Source organism: Gracilinanus agilis, chromosome 4 (genome assembly GCF_016433145.1).
Source record: "Gracilinanus agilis isolate LMUSP501 chromosome 4, AgileGrace, whole genome shotgun sequence".
In the NCBI taxonomy this organism is placed as follows: domain Eukaryota; kingdom Metazoa; phylum Chordata; class Mammalia; order Didelphimorphia; family Didelphidae; genus Gracilinanus; species Gracilinanus agilis.
The window spans coordinates 430,528,612-430,550,097 of NC_058133.1; the positions used below are offsets into that span (position 1 = coordinate 430,528,612).

Genomic DNA, 21,486 nt, shown 5'->3' on the forward strand with positions numbered 1-21,486 from the left:
AAGAAAAACAACTGCTTGAACGCATGGGTCAGGGTGGACATGACTGAGGGTGTAGACTCGAAACTACCACACCAATGCAACTACCAACAATTTGGAAATTGGTCTTGTTCAAGGACACATGACAAAACTAGTGGAAACGCGCATCGGCCAAGGGTGGGGGGGGCGCGGGGGGGGTTGAAGGGGAAAGGGGAGCATGAATCATGTAACCATGTTAAAAATGAATATTAATAAATGTTAAAAAAAAAAACTGACCTGAAAAACAGATCCAGCAGAGACAATGTGAGAATTAGTGAACTACCTGAAAGTCATGACAAAAAAAAAAAAAGCCTAGACATAATTTTATAAGAAATTATCCAAGAAAATTGCCCTGATAGTCTTGAAGAGGGCAAAATAGACACTGAAAGAATCTACAGATTATCTCCTGCAATAAATCCCCAAATGGCATCCCCCAGGAATGTTATAGACAAGCTCAAGAGCTCCCAGGTCAAGGAGAAAATACTGTAAGCAGTCAGAAAAAAACCCAATTCAAATAGTACGGAACCCCAGTCTGGATTGCACAGGATCTGACAGCTTCCACACTGAAGGACCAGAAGGCAAGGAATACGATATTTTAGAATGCAAGGGAACTGAGTTTACAACCAAGAATCACCTACCCATCAAAGCTGACTATATTCTTTCAGGGGAAAGTGTGGTCATTTAAAAAAAAACCAGAAGATTTTCAGGCATTCCTGAAGAAAAGATCAGACTTAAGCAGAAAATCTGATGTCCAAATACAAAATAGAAGTAAAGCATAAAAAGGTAAATAAGAAAGAGAAAAACAATTAAGGGCTTCAACAAGGTCAGATTGTTTATATTCCCTATGTGGAATATAAAATTCCCTATATGGAACTCTTTTGTTTATATTCCTTACATGGAATATAAAATTCCCTATATGGAACTCTTAAAAATTGTTATTATTATCAGAAGAGTTAGGAGAAGTATATATAAACAGAGGGTGTGGTAATAAGCTGTAAGATGTATGTAAAAAAAACTAGGGTTGAAAAAGAGGATTACACTAGGAGAAACGAGAAGAGAGAAATAAAATGGGGTAAATTATATCACATAAAGAGGCAAAGGGGTAGAAATATTACAGTGGAGGGGAGCATGAGGGTGGTGATGGCAAATACTCTCACTGAAATTGGCTCAAAGAGGGACAAACAGTCAGATTCATTGGGGAATAGAAACCTATCTTATCCTATAGAGAAGTTTAAGTGGAATAAGAAAAGGGGTGGTGGGAAGGGGAGTAATATAATGGAGGGGAAAGTGGGGGACTGAATAAAAGCAAAAAACTGATGTGGAGGGAAAGAGTAAAAGAAGAAAGTGCAGGATTAAGAGAGGAAATCAAGATGGAGGGGAATACACAGATAGTAATCAAAATAGTGAATGTGAAATGGATGAACTCAGCCATAAACAGAAGTAGAAGAGTGGTTTAAAAAACGGAATCCTACCATATGTTGATTATAAGAAACACAGTTGAGTCAGGTAGATACACACAGAATAAACGTAAGAGGCTAAAGCAAAATCAGTTGGGCTTCAATTGAGACAAAAAAAGCAGGAGTACCAATCATGACAAAGCTAAAGCAAAAATAGATCTGATTAAAAGAGGTAAGGAAGGTAATTTCATCTTGTTGAAAAGGTAGTATAGATAATGAAGTAATATCAGTAACTTAACATATATGCACCGAATGGTATAGCATCCAGTAGATTTAAAGCAGAAACCAAAGGAGCTTAAGGAGGAAATAGATACAATACTAGTGGGGGAACCTCAACTTTCCCCTAGCAGAACTAGATAAATCTAATAAAAAAACAAATAAGAAGTAAAGGAATTGAATGAAATTTTAGAAAAATTAGATTTAATAGATATATGGAGAAAAGCAAATAAGGAATATACTTTCTTTTCAGCAGCACATGGTATATATACAAAAACTGACCCGTACTAGGGCATAAAAACTTTACAACCAAATGCAGAGAAGCAGAAATAATAAATGTAACTTTTTCAGATCATAATGAAAAAATAAAATCATAATCAATAAGGGTTTATGGAAAGAGGAATTAAAATTAATTGGAAATTAATCTAAGTCTTCAAAATTAGTTGGTCAAAGAATAAGTCATAAAAACAATCACTGATTTCATCAAAAAGAAAGAAAATGAGGAGACTACATATCAAAATTTTGGAATACAGTCAAAGCAATACTCAGGGAAGAATTTATATCCTTGAATGCTTATATCAATAAAATGAAAATAAAATGTAGATCAATGAATTGGGCATACAACTAAAAAAAAAAACTAGAAAAAAGAACAAATTAAAAATCCCCAACTGAAGACTAAATAGGAAATCCTAAAAGTCAAAGAGAAATTAATGAAATTTTAAGTAAAAGAACTATTGAATTAGTAAATAAGACCAGAAGCTGGTTCTTTAAAAAAAAAAACAAAAAAAAAAACCAAATAAGATGAGTAGGGATGTGACAATATTGGGACACTAAAGCATTGCTGGTGGACTTGTGTATCGATCCAACCATTCCGGAAGGCAATTTGGAACTATGCCCAAAGGGCTTTAAAAGACTGCCTGCCCTTTGATCTAGCCATACCACTGCTGGGTTTGTACCCCAAAGTGATAATAGGGAAAATGCATGTACAAAAATATTCATAGCAGCAAAAACCTGGAAAATGAAGAGGTGTCCATTGATTATGAATGTCTGAACAAATTGTGGTATCTGATGGTGATGTAATACTATTGTGCTAAAAAGAATAATGAACTGGAACAATCAGGACTGATATAGAGTGAAAGGAGCAGAACTAGAACATTGTACACAGAGATTGATAACACTGTGGCACAATCTAAGATAATGGACTTTTCTACTAGCAGCAATGCAATGATCCAGAACAATTTTGAGAGACTTATGAGAAAGAACACTATCCACATCCAGAGAAAGAACTGTAGGAGTATAAACACAGAAGAAAAAAGATATGATTGATCACATGCTTTGATGAGGATTGATTTGGGATGTGGACTTTAAATGATCACTCTATTGCAAATATTAATAATATGGAAATAGGTTCTGAACAATGATACATATAAAACCCAGTGGAATTGCTCATCGGCTCTCGGAGAGGTTAGTAAGAAAGGGAAAGAAAGAATATGAATTATGTAACCATGGACAAATATTCTAAATTAATTAATTGTATATATATATATACATATATATATATATTTATATCTCTAGAGCCAGATAGACTCACAAGTGAATTCTATCAAACATTCAAAGAATAATTAATCCCAGTACTATACAAACTATTTGACAAAATATGCAAAGGAGTCCTACAACATTCTTTTCATGACACAGATATGGTGCTAATAACTAAGCCAGGAAGACCAAAAACAGAGCAAGAAAATTAAAGACCAATTTCTTTAATGAATATTGATGAAAAATCTCAAATAAAATACTAGCAAAAAGACTACAGCAATATATCACAAGAGTTATTTACTATGACCAGGTGAGATTTATACCAGGAATACAAGGCTGCTTTAATATTAGAAAAAACATCAGTACAACTGAGCAGAGTAATAATGAAACTAACAGAAATTACATGATTATCTCAACAAAGGTAGAAAAAAACATTGACAAAATATAACACCTATTCCTACTAAAAACGCTAGAAAACAAAGGAATAAAAGAGCCTTTCTTCAAAATAATAAGTAGATCAGGAGTGACACAAGGATGCCCATAATCACCTCTGTTATTTAATATTTAATTAATAATAATACAGCAATTGGAGAAAAATAAGAAAACTAAACTATCAGTCTTTGCAGATAAAATGATGGTATACTTAGAGAATCCTAGAAAATCAACTAAAAAAACTAGTTGAAATAATTGATAATTTTAGCAAAGTTGCAGGATACAATACAAACCCACACAAATTGTCAGCATTTCTCTATATTTCCAATGAAACTCAGCTGTAAGAGTTAGAAAGAGAAACCACTTAAAATAACTCTAGACAATAAAATATTTGGTAATCTATCAAGACAAAAGCAGGAATTATATGAACACAATCACAAAATTTTCACATAAATAAAATTAGATCTAAACAATTGGGAAAGCATTCATTGCTCATGGACAGGTCCAAGCTAATATAAAAAAATGGCAATCCTACCTTAATTAATTTACTTATTCAATGCCATACCAATCAACCTACCAAAAAAGTATTTTGTAGAACTAGAAAAAAATAACAAAATTTATCTGGAAAAATAAAAGATAAAAAATATTGAGGGAACTAATGAAAAAAAAGTGAAACAAGATGGTCTAGATCTCAAACTGTACTATAAAGCAGTAATTATCAAAACAATCTGGTACTAGCTAAGAAATAGAATGGTGGGTCAATGAAATATATTAGGGGTAAATGACCTCAGTAATCTAGTACATGATAGAATGACTCAAAGATCTCAACTTCTGGGAAAAGAACTCTATATTTAACAAAAACTGCTGGAAAATGGAAAAACAGGACAGCCAAAATTAGGTTTAGATCAAAATCTCATACCCTATACTAAGAAAAGGTCAAAATGGGTATATGATTTAAACATAAAGTGAAATTATAAGTAAATTAGGGGAATATAGTTTACCTGTCACATATATGAAGAAGAGAAGAATTTATGACCAAAGATAAAGAAAGATTACAAGATGTAGATTCAATAATTTTGATTGCACTATATTAAAAAAGCTTTTGTACAAACAAAACCAATGCAACCAAGATTAGAAGGAAAGCAACAAAATGGGGAAAAATTATAACAAATTTCTCTGAAAAAGGTCTCATTTCTCAAATATATAAAGAAGTAAGCCAAATTTATAAGAATCCAAGTCATTCCCCAAATCACAAAAGATCAAAGGATATGCATGGACAGTTTTTAGATTAATAAATACAAGCTATCAATAAAAATGAAAAATGTTCTATATCTTTCATGATTAGAGAAATGCAAATTAAAACAACTCTGAGGTTGCCTTACACTTATCAGACTGGCTAATACAACAGCAAAGAAAAATGATAAATGTTGGAGGGGATGTGGCAAAATTGGGACACTAATGCTTTGCTGATGGAGTTGTGAACTGATCCAAACATTCTGAAAGGCAATTTTGAATTATGCCCAAAGAGCTATAAAACAATGCAAATATTTTGATCCAGCAATACAATTACTAGTTCTATATCTCGAGATAAAAAAAAAGGGAAAGGATCTGTTTGTACAAAAATACTTAGAGCTTCTCTTTTTGTGATGACAAAGAATTGGAAATTAAAGAGATGTCCCTCAATTAGGAATCACTGAACAAATTGTGATCTATGATGGTTATGGAATACTATAATTGTGCTATATGGAATGGTGAACAGGATGATTTCAGAAAGAACTGGAAATACCTACATGAACTGATGCAGAATGAAATAAGCAGAATTAGGAGAACATTAAACATAGTAACTGAAATACTTCAGTACTATATTACTAATTTTTTATTGAATATTTCAAACATTATGTCCCAGGGATATCATAAACTCAACATGTCCTAAACTGAACTCATCTTTCTCCCTAGGTTTTCCCTTCTTCCAATCTCGTTTTTTTTTTAAACCCTTACCTTCCGTCTTAGAGTCAATACTGTGTACTGGCTCCAAGGCAGAAGAGTGGTAAGGGTAGGCAATGGGGGTCAAGTGACTTGCCCAGGGTCACACAGCTGGGAAGTGGCTGAGACCAGATTTGAACCTAGGACCTCCCGTCTCTAGGCCCAACTCTCATTCCACTAAGCTACCTAGCTGTCCCCTCCAATCTCATTTTTTAACAGAGGTATCCACAGTTCTTCTGGAGCAGCAGTGGAGAAGTTTTAGCACAAATGCTGGCCCCAGCACAGGGAAGCTGCTCCATTCCCCCTATTCCCAGTGCCAGAAGACATTTTTGTATATCCCACCCCTCTGTCCAGCCACCCAAAGCAAGAACTTTCTCCCTCTGCTCTTTGGGGTAGTGGGGGGCGGAGGGGAGAGAGGTGTGTGTCTCATAGGCAGCTGGAAGTTGCCCTCTGGGCACACGAACTCAAAAACCTTCACCAATGCTGTTCTAGCATCTTGGGTCCATGATCTCAGTATTATTCTCAACTAGTGCCTACCCATCACTCCACATATTCAGTCAGTTAACAAATCTTGTACTTCTGTTCTCACAACATTTCTGACATCTGACACTGCCTTCTCACACAACTACCATAGTAGTTCAAACCTTTATTACCTCTCAACATAGAGTCCTGCAATAGTCTCCCAATTGGCCTTTTGTCTCATGTTTCTCAAGACCTCAGTCCATTCCACACAGATGCTGCCAAAGCAATTTTCTGTAGGCACACACCTGACCATGTGACTCTTCTATTCAACAAATTCTAGTTACTTCCTTTGCCTTTAAAATAAAATATAAATTCCTTTGTTTGGCTTTTAAATTGCTATACAACCTGGTTCTAACCTATCTTTCTAGCCATACCTGATAATACTCCCCTTCCCACACTCTGATTTGCCAAATGGTCTTCTTTTTGTTCTTCATTCACCATAAGAAACCTTCTATCTTTGTGCTTCAGTAGTCTACAAAGCCTGGAAGGCATTCCCTCCTTACTTTCATTTTATAGAGACTCTTCTTTCCTTTAAAATGCTGCAAAGACACCATCTTCTAAATGAAGCTTTTCCAGATCCTCCATAATAGCTAGTGCCCTACTCCTACAGACTTTTTAAAAAAACTATTTTGTGTCTAAACACAAGCTAACTTTATATTTGTATTGTATATTTTAAATAGTTATTTATCTTCTCCATTTGAATGTAAACTTGTGTCTGGCACAAAGAAGATACTTAATAAAAACTTGTTTTTAACTGGTTTGTATCAATAAATATTAGTTGATTAGAGCAATAAAATTTAAATCAATTAATATAGCCATGTACTGCATATATATCAACACAGCAGTGATCATAATGTATTAGAAAATCAACTTTCAGCATAGCCTATGAATCCTCTAAGAGTTTTATTAAATAGGGATGATTCAGGACTATGTTTTATATTCCACTTAAGATACAGTAACTGCTTCATCATTATTGAGCCCTATAATGGTTAAATTTGGATTTTGACTAAATAAGAGTTATAAAGAAATGGTTGCCAATGATTATCCCTTAAGTCAGGAAAACTATTAGCAGCTTTTAACAATTTCATTTAATTGGAATATTAATAAAAAGAGGGAAATGCTGATGGAAATGGAGCTTGCTCCCTAACAGAGTTCCAGTCTCCAAGTGGGAATCCTAGTCACTCACCAGTAAGCCAGGCAAGGTCCCAGTGCAGAAAAACCCTTGTGAGCTAAGCTCACGGAGGCAGCAGTGAACCCAACAAGAAAGTTCCTGACTCCAAGAAACTCCAAAGCCTGAAGTCGAAGTCCCAAAGCTGAAAACTCCAGTTGAAAGGCCCAAAGCTCCAAGACAAAGTTGAAGTCCAAAAGCCCCAAGGAGCCATCCTCCAAAGAAGAAGTCCAGTCCAAAGGAGAAGATTCAAGGAGCAGAGACTCCAAAGAACTTCAAAGGAGAAGCCTCAAGGAGAAGTCCTTTGGACAGGAAGTTCAGGACTTTTTATAATCCTTTTTTCCATGTTGCTTCCTGTCCCTTCCCCACTTGACAGGAACCAATTGCAGTCTGCACTGCATGGTGGGGGGAGGGGAATTGGTCTCTGAAGTTGTCACTCACCAAGTGACTTGTGAACTCTCCAACTTAGTGACTGGTAAGGTACCAAGTAAGGCTACTTAAGTTTTTGATTGATTAACTTAAAAGTCAATGATTGATAGACAAAGAGAGTTTGATTCACTCTTCATAGCTATAAATTCTTTAGAGAAATAACATTTGTGGAACAGTTTTCCTTTTTTTCTTTAATAGTTTATTTTCCCAAATTACATGTATAAACAACTTTTTTCTAAATCTTTATGTTTAAATTTTCTACCTCCCTTCCTCCCCCTTTCTGCCTTGGGAAGGCGAATAATTTAATACAGGTATCAAGACTCCAAAATTATCCCCTTGCTAATGTCTCTCATTTTTCTGAGTCGTCATGTTCCCTAGGCCCAGACCTAGCAACTGAACATATCTCACCCAATTAAGTTGTGCCATAAGCTTGGCACAACAACAGTCTTTTGCTTGTGTACACTCAGAGTGAACTCTGCTGCTGTCAATCTATTACTGTCAAAATCATGGACTAGAACCAGAGGTCAAATCAGACCAACCATGTCAGCTCTGAGTAATGTAAAACACCTGTAGGAACCATATCTGAGCCAACACTGGCTCTGTTATTAAGAAAATATTTTCAATCACCAAACAAAACTGATTGTTCCCTCTTTTTGTCACAGTTAAAACTCTGAGAATATACTCTTTGAAGCTGGAAAAACTGTCATGTTACTAAGCAAACTGTACCATGCTACAACTATACCCTCTTTATCTTGTCACAACTATATGTATCAAGGCTGTGTTGGGTAGTTACAGCCTTCCCTGTTAATGCCATGACTCATCCTTACCCTTCAAAAGAATCTTACTCAATTTAAAGGATCTGATGGGTACTTTGGATTATTCTCATATCCCATTTTAATGGGTGGTCTACATAGGTTATACTTGTATGTAAACATTTTTGAAAAGATGAAAGTCAAGCACCAGGCTTCCTACCTTCATGATTCAGTAAGAGTCCCTAAAAAACAAAAGCCTCAGAGGAGCATTGAGCTGAAGTGCTCCTATATATCTAAATTTTAAATTCACTCTCAATCCCAAATCATATTTATCCCTGAACAGCTGAATGATTACGCTTATATTTTTAGAGAGATTTCTAGAGAAGAAGCAGGAGAATTGAGTAGAGATTAAGCATCTTCAAGAAGTCACAGGGAGGAAAAAAACACAAAAGGTCAATCTCTATAATCAACTGCTTTTGCAGTGAACAACAGAAATCTGTGCTAAAGTATCAAAGAGATCTAATGCATTGATCACAGTAGTAGTGTTTGTTCATTCCTGAATCTGGTGGAGCAAATTTTCTCTTCCCAGACTAATGCATTTAAGCAATTACTAGGCAGGAGCAAAGGAACAAATATAAAAAGACTTGTGAGTAGAATTAAGGAGAAGTTTCATATAGCAACTGCCTGTGGCAAGTTGATTTGATGTAAAAGAAAGAAAACTATAATGGACTTTGATGAGATATTAAAGGTAGTTTGGCATGAATTATTTTAGACTAGGCTCAGAGCTCTCCTAAAAGGACAAGATATTTAAATTATATAATTGATAAGCATAGCTAAGGTATTTGATGACTAATAACTCCCAAATTTACAATGTAAAGCAAGGTAAGACTAGATGCCAGCAGTTTGTTAATAGCATGAACAAAATTTCAATTATAATTAATACTAATAAGACTGTTTGCCTTTAGATTAGAGAGCAGATTATTAAGGGAGAAAGGAATGGGAAAAGAAAAAATGAGAAAAGATATTCAACTTTATTATATGGCAGGATCAAATAATAAGCTATTCTATTTTGGCAGGGAAAAGGCTCTTTGAATCCTCAGCTGTTCTCTTTTCAGTCTTCTTATACTTGACCCTTCCCCCTACCCAATGCATGCTTATGCTACAGTGGGGTTGCTACTTCTCTCAAAAGGCATTCCATCTTCATATCTTTGTAATAGATATTCCTGTGCCTGCAATGTTCTTCCTTATCTTCCACTTTATTATTTTTCCATCATCATAATTTTTCTCCATTGATCTTTAACTATTACTTGGAGATAAGAGATCGAATACTCTGAATGAGGTCAAGCTGAACAAAGATGATATGACCATGGCCTTTTCCAGGCAATATTCCCTGAGGATAAAGACATGAGCAAGGAGAGAGCAGAATCCATATATGTCAAGAGAATAAGTACTGTGTATTTGTCAGGGTCACACAGTTAGGAAGTGGATGAGACCATACTTGAACTCAGGACTTCCTGAGTCCAGGGCTGCCCTCTCTATCCACCGAGTCACTCATTTGTTGATTTTTTCTTAAGACATTTTTTTGTTGTTATTTTTTAATACTTTGCTACAGTCCAACCCTTAAAAGGGGGCTTGTCCTGATCCCGTCAGTTGCTAGTGCCTTCCCTTTCTTCTCTCCATGTATAACTTGTATTTTCTTGTTTACAAATCATCTCCACCATTAAAGTAGAAGCTTCTGGAAAGGAAGTTGAGGGCTTTCTTTTGAATCAATCCCTAGCACTTAACATGGTGCATAGTATATTGTAAATGCTTAACTTAATGCTGGCTGACTGATAAGAGTGCTAGACTTGAAATCTAAATGACCTCCATTCAAATATCTCCATTCTGATACTTACTAGCTATGTGGCCATGGACAAATTGCTTAATATCTCTTAGCCTATTTTGTCATCTATGAAATGAGCATCATCATCCAAGTAGAAGCTACTTTATCAGTTTAAAGATAAGCAAAAATTAGATTCTGCTTTGAGAACTTTCAATGTAGACTATTATCAATCTCACAATTGTCATCATTGCCCTGTTGTTATACTTTTATTTTTAATGTTCTTTATATCGTATGTTACAAAAGTATAAAAAATAACTGTATCTGAGGAAAATTTTTGAGATGTAAGATCATTCCAGAAAAAAGATTATTTCATTCTGTAGATTCAATGAAAGCTATATTTGACATAATTTCCATAGAAGAACAAAAGTCGTTAGGTATATCTCATTCTGTTCCCATCTGGTTTTGCTTTATTCTGCCCAATCTCTATATTTTGAAATTTTTTCATTCCATGTGACTTCATTATTATTAATTTTTTGATTTTAAAGATTTTGTTCTTAAGTATTTATGGATCAGGCAATTTTGGGAAACAGTATTTCTTTAAGTTTTGACCCTATTTATCAAGTGCTCAGAGAACATAAGTTCACTTTGAAGAAAAAGTGTTCATCTTTCTAAAGCTACTTTAGTGTGAGAATCCCTCTGTTAATATTGTATACATCTTTACTAGAATTCTTTCCATTTCTTTCATTATCCATATTACATTTTTGAAAATATATTTTAAATGAGTATTGTGTAAGTATCAGTTTCTTTAAACAAGTTCTTCTCAGTGAACTTCTGTTTGAGGACGCCAGTAATTCTCTTGACATATATGGATCACCGCTCTCTCTTTGCTCATGCCTTTAACTTCAAGGAATATTGTCTGGAAAAGGCCAAGGTCATATCATCTTTGTTCAGCTTGACCTCATTCAAACACAGTATTTGGTCTCTAACTCCAAGTAATATTTAAACATCAATGGAGAAAAATTATGATGATGGAAAAATTCTTAGCATCTTTTAAGTTCAGATTGAGTTCAGATTGAAGTGCTTCTGGGACAAGTAATTATTCTATTTTTTTAATATTTACTGTTCTATTGGCAAATATACAAGTAGAGAAAACCAAAGCATTGACTTTACCAAAAACATGATCAATTCAATTCTAATATCAGAAAGGACGATGGGGATAATACGTACTTTTTTTGATTTCTATGGTAGAGCCCCGTATCAAATAATACTTTTCTTTCATGCAGCTTGGAGGTTTTGAATATTTCTTATAATGAGATCTGTTAAATATTGTTCTTACATATTTTTGGACCAGTATTATACCCAGATGAATTGAGTCAACATTTTCATCTGTGATAATGCTCTACCTAAAAGGGCAGTTTATTATCTAAGCTCCCAATGTTATTTTAGCTCTATATTTATAGTAAATTATTTGTTAGATATTAACAAAAATAGTATCTTCTGATGTCTAATTCCAGTCATTTATACTTTTTTGCTAGGTTTTTAGCAGATACTAAATGTATGCATCCTATAGTGATGGATTGCACAGTTTCTATCCTTTATTTGCATAATTTGCATTGATCAATAAGTCTGAGATCCTTAAGGAAAATTATTTTATAATTTCAGGTGGAGATAAGATGGTTTTGAATGATCATCATAAAAAAGCCTTCAAGCCCATAAACAAATCTGCATGACAGTCATTTATTTGATGTTCCTTTGATGGCACATTGCTTGCTAAGTTCACACAGATGCTACACCTGCAATATCTTTTATTCAGCTTCTAGATCTCAGATATTTCAAGTGTTCAATCTAGAAGTAAACTCTTTTGAGTTACATTTTACAAATCCAATGATGTACACTTATTTTGAACCTTTATTCTTTCATAGTGAAATGATGCCTGTTCTTTTCCCCAAAGTATCTCTGTGGCTTTTTGTATAATTTATTAGTATCAATCCCATTTGTCTTCTCTTTCTTTTTAATTGAGTTCAGATAGTAACAGTTCAAAAACAAGTTACTGCTCTGATAGTGATATTTTATATTTAATATTCTATAGATGACTGCACAATCACTACTTTTTTAACCTGGAAGAATATCAGGATGTAAAGCTATCTTCTCTAATCTTTATTAAAGCATCTTCAGGACAGCTCTAATAGTGGACAGGGAAATAGAGTTGATATATATCTCATCCATTTCCTGATAGTTTTAATTTATTCTGCTAGTTCTCTACATTTTTAAAGTTTTCAGTTTCATGTGAGTTAGTGATATACTAAAAATTGTTTTTGTATATTTGCATGGCTCAGTGTTATGCCCAGGCAAATGTGGGTAAACAGCTCTGCTTGTGAAAATGGTAGGATTCTTTGTTGCTGTTCAGTCATTTTCTGTCATGTCTGACTCTGACCCTATTTGACATTTTCTTGGCAAAAGTACTGAAGTAGTTTATTTCCTTCTCCAGCTCATTTTACAGACCAGGCAAATAAGGTAAACAGAGTTAAGTGCCTTGCCTCGGATCACACAGCTAGTAAATGTCTGAAGCAAGATTTGAACTCATGAACATGAGTCCTCCACAGGCCTGGGATTCGATCTACTATGTCACCTAGTTGCTTTCCTCTGATTCTACTACAATTTATCTGTTGAATCTTCATGGATATTTTTAAGGTTTATATTTATAATTTGTGGAACTGTTATTTATTAATTTTTGAAAAAGCAAGCTTTTGGCATATAACTTTAACCACCAGGTTATGGTTGATAGATATTAAGTATGTTATAATTTTTATAACTTGCAGTTTGTTTTACAATTTTTACCATTCATATGCGTCATCTTCATTGACAAATAAATGTAGGTTCCTCAACAATAAACTCAAGAATAAATAAAAATTTAGTGGCATTTATTTGACTCTCAACTGTCTTCATAAAAACTGATATTCTTAAGAACAACTCCTAACCAAATAAACCTAGATTAGAAGAGAAACAATTGGGGGAAAAATTTTATAGCAAATTTCTCTGATAAAAGATTCATTTCTAGGGGCAGCTGGATGACTCAGTGGATTGAGAGGTAGGCTCAGAAATGAGAGGTATAAGTTCAAATCTGGCCTCAACTACTCCCTACCTGTGTGACCGTGGGCAAGTTACTTGACTCCCATTTCCTAACCCAATGATGGGCAAACTTTTTAAAGAGGGGGCCAAAGGAAAGGAAATGCTCATCTATCAGTCTGTTTCAAAGGCGACTCTTGCAAAGTTTCATTGTATTATATCCTATTCATTGTATTTGTCAGATTAGGAATAATGTCGTGTGGCTGAATAGAACATTTTAGGGGGCTGCATCTGGCCCGCTGGCCATAATTTGCCATCACTGGCCTAGCTTTTACCATTTTTCTGTATTGGAACCAATACATAATATTGATACTAAGGCAGAAGGTGTTTAAAAATATAAAATAATAAAATAAAATAAAATAAAATAAAGAAGGAAAAATGGGGCAGAGCCAAGATGACAGCTTAGAAACACCTCTGTTTCTAACAAAAACTCTAAACAAAAACTCCTCTGAGAGTTCTTCTAAACTGATCTTTAAAAGGCACCACAAAAAGACAGCAGTCAAAGCAGGACAAGTGAAAGGGCTCTCTTATTGAACACAACTTAAAAGTAGGTAGAGAAAAAGCTGAATTTAAAGAGTTAAGGAGAACCCGGAATCAAACCCAGAATGGAGGGGAGCAGGATGACCAGCACCCCACGACCCACCCTATCGTGCAATAATCAGAACCTGGGTGTCGGCCAACTTTAGGAACCCAGAATGGGGGCTGCAAGGGAGCACCTCAGACTCACTCCTTGAGATCTCAGGCCCTGTGACCAGCACAACTCTCAGTCAGGTTGAGTAGTACAACTGGGCTAGGTCCTTTCAAGACTGGCCAGCTGCACTGAAGACTTAGTCCGAGGGCAAAATTCAGCAGAGGAGAAAGAATCAGTAAGCAGCTTTTTAGAGTTCCCAGTTCAAAGGCAAAAAAAGAGGGAAGATTAACAAAGAGCAAAAGAAATATTTGATCCTTGAAAATTTCTACGGGAAAAAGATCAAAGAATAGAACCAAAAGGAGATGATGAGATCCAAGCAGTCACAAACAAAACTACAAAAACAAAAAAAACACAAAAAAATCATCAGAAATTGGTCACAAGCTCTGGAGGAACTCAAAAAGGAATTCAAAAATTGCATAATGGGAAGAAAATGGAAAAAAGAAATGAAAGCAATGCAAAAAGAAAATAACAATTTAAAAAGAAAAAAATGGACAAATGGAAAAGGAAGCATAAAAATCCAATGAAAAAATAAGCTTCTTAAAAATCAGAATTGACCTGATGGAAAAAGGTGCAAAATAATCTAATGAAGAAAAGAGTGTCATGAAAAGCAAAATGGACTAAATGGAAAAGGAGAATCAAAAGGTTATAGAAAAAAAATTTGGTCTTTAAAAATCAGAATTGGACAATTAGTAGCTAAAAATTCCTTGATATCAAAATAGTGAAAAAAAATTGAAAATATGAAATATCTCATTGAAAAAAAATGACCTAGAAAATAGATCAGAGAGAGACAATTTGAGAATTATTTGACTACCTAAAAGTCATGAACAAAACAAACAAAAAAGCTTAGATATATTACAATAAATTCCCCAAGAAAATTGTCCAGATATTCTTGACAAAGAGGGAAAAGCAGACATCAAAAGAACCCACAGATCACCTCCTTCAATAAATACCCAAATGTCTACTCCCAGGAATGTTACAGCCAAAATCGAGAGCTCCCAAGCCAATACTGCAAAAAGAAAATACTGCAAGCAGCCAGAAAGAAACAATTCAGATATCATGGAGCCCCACCAGGATTAAAAAAAGGAAAAGGATCTATTTGCACAAATATATTTATAGCAACTCCTTTTATAATAGCAAAGAATTGGAAACTGAGGTGATGTCCATCAACTGTGGAAAAGCTGAATAAATTGTGGTATATAATTGTAATGAAATATCATTGTACTATTATAAGAAATGATAAACAGGATGATTTTGGAAAAACCTGAAAAGACTTACATGAACCATGAAAAGTTAAGTAAACAGAACCAGAAAAAGATTATAGACAGTAAGAACAATATTGTATGATGAACACCTGTGAATGACCTAGCTATTCTCAAAATATAATGATCTAAGACAATCCCAAAGATTCATGATGCAAAATACTTTCTACCTCCAGAGAAAGAACTAAAGGAGTCTGAATGTAGACCAAAACCTACTATGTTTTACATTCTTTCTTCCTCCATTTTTATGTTTGAGATCTCTTCCACATTTTAATGTGGAAAAATGTTTTTATAAGATTAGCAAGTATAAAATCTATATCAGATTGTTTACTGTCTCAGGAAGGGAGGGAGAGAGGAATGACGAGGAGAGAATTTGGAATTCATAATTTTAAAAAACTGAATGTTAAAAATTGTTTTTACATGTAATTAGGAAAAAATAAATATTATAGTAAAATAATTTTTAAAAATACGTCTGCATGACTCCACCATCAATACACTGTTGGTTGTAGTTACATGGAAATTATGAATAGTATTTATCGATGTTTTAGCAATGCCACATTTCTAGTCTAATATTGTCTTTCTGGGAACATTTTTCATACTATGCTGACTTCACTACTTGAATTACAGAAGACACAAAATGGGAAGGAATGTAATTATATTAGTTTTACAGAGATATTACCAATTATCTAATGAATGTGGCAGACTTAGTGGGATAAAGAAGGATTTTTTCATAACAGTGACTTCAGTGGTTGCCTTGGAACTTGAATAGAGAACCGAGTTCAATTACAAAAAGTTTGTTCAACAACTAGTGGTTTTAAATTCTACTTTTAAAAACATTTATAAATATGGTGCTTGAATAACATTGATATACCAACATGATGTTTAATTCTAAATTGTAAAAAGACAAAACAAAAATAAGAAACAAAATTACTCATTTCTTTACCTCTGAGTGAAAGTACTATTTCCTTGGTTTGAGGGAATATAGCTAAAGTAAAAGCAACTTAAACTAATTCACACTAATGAGTAAAAACCATATTCCCTCTTTAATAAATTTGAGGTATTTACATTTTCCCATATTATTTAAAACACCAAAATATATGCCTAAATAAACAATTGTTAAATCATACGTTTTCTTCTGTAAATCCTGCTCAAAAGTTCTTTCTCTGGAGGTGGATAGGATTCTTTTCCATAACTCTCAGAATTGTCTTTGATATTTGTATTGCTATTAATAATAAAGTCTATTATATCCGATCATTCCATAATACTGCTATTACTGTGTACAATGTTTTCCTTGTTCTGCTTATTTTACTCTGCATCAGTTCATGTAGGTCTTTCCATATCATTCTGTTCATAATTCCTTATAGCACAATAGTATTTCATACCCACCATATAGCAAAATTTGTTCGGTCATTTCCCAATTGAGATACATTCTTTTAGTTACCAATTCTTTTTCACCACAAAAAGAGGACCTATATTTTTTGTACAAACAGATCCTTTCCAATTTTTTATCTCTTTGTGTTACAGACCTTGTAGTGGTATAATAACTGGATCAAAGGGCATGCATTCTTTTATCACCCTTTGGGCATAATTCCTAATTGCCTCCAGAATGGTTCGATTAGTTCAAAACTCCACCAGAAATGCATTTCCCAATTCTGCCACTTTCCCTCCAACATTTATCATTTTCCTTTATTTTCCTATTGGTCAATCTGATAGGTATGAGGTGGTATCTTAGGGTTGTTCTAATTTGCATTTCTTTAATCAAGAGTGATTTAAAACATTTTTATGAGATTATTAAAAGCTTTGATTTCTTCATCTGCAAACTGCCTGTTCATATCCTTTGCCCATTTATCTACTGGGGAATGACTTGGATTCTTATCAATTTGTCTTAGTTCTCTATATATTTGAGAAATAATACCTTTTTCAGAAAAATTTGGTATTTTTTTCCATTTTGTTGCTTCCCTTCTAATCTTGGTTGCATTGGTTTCATTTGTACAAAAGCTTTTTAATTTAATATAATCAAAATTATTCATTTCACATCTTGTAATGTTCTCTTTCTCTCTTGTTTGGTCATAAATTCTTCCCTTCTTCATAGATCTTTCAGGAAAACTGTTTTATGTTCCCCTAATTTACTTATAATATCATTCTTTATGTTTAAATCATATACCCATTTTGACCTTATCTTGGCATAGTTGTGAGATATTGATGTAAATTTGCCACTCTTTTTTTCTAGTTTTCCCAAAAGCTGGGATTTTGTGGTTTATCAAACACTAGATTGCTGAAGTCATTTAACCCTATTCTTTTCGACTGATGCACCTTCCTATGTTATTTTTATTTTTAAAAGTATATATTTTAACTGAAATATTTCTATAGTTGGTAGAATTTGAGGCAATGTAAAAAAGGTAGGTGAAAACTCAGAGACAATGTAGAGGAAGATATATTTGATTGAAGGGTAAATCTATAACAGAAATGCCTTTGAATCTACCTCCAGGGCCAAAATTCCTTTAAGCAGTTCTTATCCTCTAATTTTCTTACAGTCTTTCACAGATTCTCTAAAGGCTTCAAAGACAATGACAATGCATAGTTTGTTTTAAAGTTGGAATCTATTTAAAGGTAAGCAATTCAATTGAATACCTTGGCTGTCTAAAAAGGATAATTTACTTTGCTATTAATTTCTACAATATTATCTGAAAAATATCTTAAAAGCCTGAAATAATTGGAAAAGGTCTTCTAGGCCTTGTCAATCAGAGTTTCCTTACTCTTAAAGAAGAAGATTACAGAAATTAAAATATAGAAATACATATTTGAGGAGTTGAGAGATTAACTGGTACTCATTTTACACGTGAAGAAATTGAAGTCTTACCCTATGTCATACAGTAAGTTACTGTAAGAGGACTGGCTTTCTTGCCTCAGTCTAGTTCTCCTTGATGTACATAGTGCCACAAGAACCATTTTTAAACAGTTGATTTCATAAAATGTGGTGGAAAATGCACTGGATTTGGAGTCAAAGGATTGGAATCATGAGTGTCATTTATTATTTATGTGATCTTGAGCAAGTCACTTAATTTGTAAGAGTCTAAATTTAGTTATCTGTAAAAGGAAAGATTTAGAATAGCTAAAGGCTATACTCCTTAGTTTGATATCTAGAAACTTTATAGATCAGCAAGCATTATTCATAGTATTGCTTCTCTTCAGCAGTTTTTCATCTATAACTATGTTTCTAGCATTAACAAGTCTTAGGAACCAGGAAGAACTCTAAACATCAGAGGAGACAATAGTCCATATAAATAATCAGGATCCCACTAAATCTTTAACTTGTAAAAGCGAAAGGATTGAAATGAACAAATCAGGAAAAAAGAGGCCAGAGTAGAGTTATTAGGATTGTAGGGCATATGATATACACATGATATATAAAAGACAGCAAAATTAAGGGAAAGAGAAAGGGAGTGAGGATAAAAACATAAGAAGACTAACCTACCTCTAATATATCTTTTGTATTTGTAAGGACCAATTTAGGTGTTTTATGAGAATGAATCACTCTACTTCCTAGGCAAACTTTTGAGTTTTACCTCATGAGTACGGTCAAATGTCTCCCGTTTGCATATTCTAATTCCCATTTCAAAATTACAAAAAAAGACAAAGAATCAAAACTCTTCTTGTTACATCTTAGCTTTATATAGCAAATAAAAATGTGTTCCTGAGCATTTTTAAATTAAACAAACCAGAAGAAAATTAATTAAACCGGGTAACATGTTTAAGTTTCTTTAAAAATGACTCTTCTAAAAATATTTCTGGTACTAATCTCAAGAGGTTTTTGTATAGATGATGAAACAGAGATTATGATTAAGTGATGAATTCTTTTTAAAAAGACAAAATACTATATGGAACAATATTTTAACATCTAAATTACAAGGTACATAATAACAGTACTACTAGTTTGTCTTAGTAAAATATTACATATAAAACCTCCTGAAAGGGGGATGACCCTATTTGGCCTCGAAGCAAAATTCAGAAGAAGGGGCAAAAATCAAATGCCTGCACAAAGGTAAGTTTATACAATTATGATTTCTTAAGAAAGTGCTAAAGGAGCTATACAAATTCCTCTAAAAGTCTTTTTTGAGGGAATGTTTTTGAAGGTAATGTATTACATTAATTAATATATATCTTAACGCATAATTTGAGACCCAAGAAGAAATGGCAGGAAAACTATTTCTACATCATAAGAAAACTTGTCATTCATGCTGAACAAAGTCACAACATCTACTGTTCAGTAAATATGGAGTCAATTCTTTGCCTAAGTCAGGTAAGCCAGCTATCTAACATATTACAGGTTAAGAATTTTCTAGCTTTTTAAAAATTCTCTATTTTACAGACAAAGTTCAAAACCTACATTTCTTCAGTTAATCAAGTTAAATTCATTCAAAAGAAAATATTAAGAAAAAAGAAAGCAATACATATTTTGGTAACCAAGGTTACAAGTCTAACTAAAATCAATTAGTACATGCTATGTTCAGTTGTCACCTGAATAAGGCTCACAAAAGATGAAAAGAACTAGACAAATTGTGATCTCTCCAAGAGTAGCCATACACATGAAATAAAAACTATATCACTTCTATACATTCCTATTATCTACTGTCTGCAAGTCTAAATTCAAAAAAGAAATGAATATTTATTACATGGAAAGTCTACCATATTCAGCACTTTTTGTCAATCATTTCTAGCTAATCCTTTGTTATTTCTCTACCCGATATCTTTATTGCAATTGGCCTCTAGTCACTTGTTTCTAGTCTCTGCTGTTACTTCACATTCTTTTCTCATCCCCCTAACATGTTTTTTCTAAAATTCAATTTACTCAAATTCACTCCAACCTTCCTTCCTTCCCATCTCATTTTTGAAGTAAAAGATAATTGCAATCATTTATTACTTAAAATGTATATTTAATATTTAGCTTTGTTATTCTTTTCTGTCTTTTCAAATGTAATATTAAGATATGATATTGAATCTTTCCCAGAACATAGGCTAAATTTTTCTTCAAAGTTGAAGCAGTAATACATTTCTCCACAAGAGGACGCCATACACACATTAAGTAAAGTAAAGGATTATTAAATATTGGGTCATGTCTTCTCAACTATCATTCACACATCTTAGATTATGACTTAGACAATATTTTCTTTCTTTAGTTTTGTTTTTCATCCTGAACTATTCCCAAAGCTGATCATTGCTGGCTTCCCACAACTTTCTTTTTTCTTGGGTTTTCACACTTTTCAGGAAACTAGAGTAAGGTTATGGGTATTGTGCTCATTTGATTAAAGTACATTTTCTAATATTCTTGTGATTATTAGATGTATAAAATAACAAATAACTCTAATCAACAGAGATAATACAATAGAAAACTATACTTCTAAATAAGTTTTTTTAAACAATATTGGATTCAAAAAAAATCTGAGAAATATTACTTACGTTAGCACAGTGTAAGGCTAAAGCACAAAAAACTGCAAACATTTTAAAGTTGTTTTCATCTGTTTTGGAGAAGGCACTTCCACTTATTTTGTTCACCATCTGCACAACACCAATCACACTCCCTCGACTCACAATAGGCATACACAAAATATTCCGTGTGGTATAACCTGTGTATAGGTCTACTTCTCTAAAGAGTTGTGGGGAAAAAAAAAAACAGAAGAGAAAATGATTAAATGTCATCTGTCTAATGGGTCTCAATTATTCTATTTAATAGTAATACTATTATTCTAAAGAGTTAAGAAAATATTAGCACTGAGTAGGAAGGCATAATCACTTAAATTAGCAGAAAAAAAAGTTTGCAGGGAAATAAAAAGTTTGCAGGTGTTCAAATGCAAAAAGCATACTATTCAAAGCACAAACAAAATTTATTGTCTCAAATATTTCATTAAAATTTTTTTTCTTTCTACCAAACCAGTTTGTTTCTTTTTAAGTGTGTTTTCTAGGGAAAGTTAAGCATCCATCTACTCAAAATCCTTGTATAGCTACAGTATGCTGGGGGGGGGGGGTAGAAGAAAAGAATATTGAATGAAGAGACAGATGATAACACTTACAAAATAACTA

At 33.4% G+C, this 21,486-nt stretch overlaps 1 protein-coding gene across 1 annotated transcript in view; it reads right to left on the minus strand.

The window, feature by feature from the left end:
- PDE10A (phosphodiesterase 10A) overlaps positions 1 to 21,486 on the minus strand; it is a 394,122-nt gene that overhangs the window by 82,350 nt on the left and 290,286 nt on the right. The window contains exon 13 of the mRNA XM_044671862.1: positions 20,866 to 21,052. Within this exon, the coding sequence (XP_044527797.1) occupies positions 20,866 to 21,052 (187 nt within the window). The remainder of the gene's footprint in view (positions 1 to 20,865; positions 21,053 to 21,486) is intronic.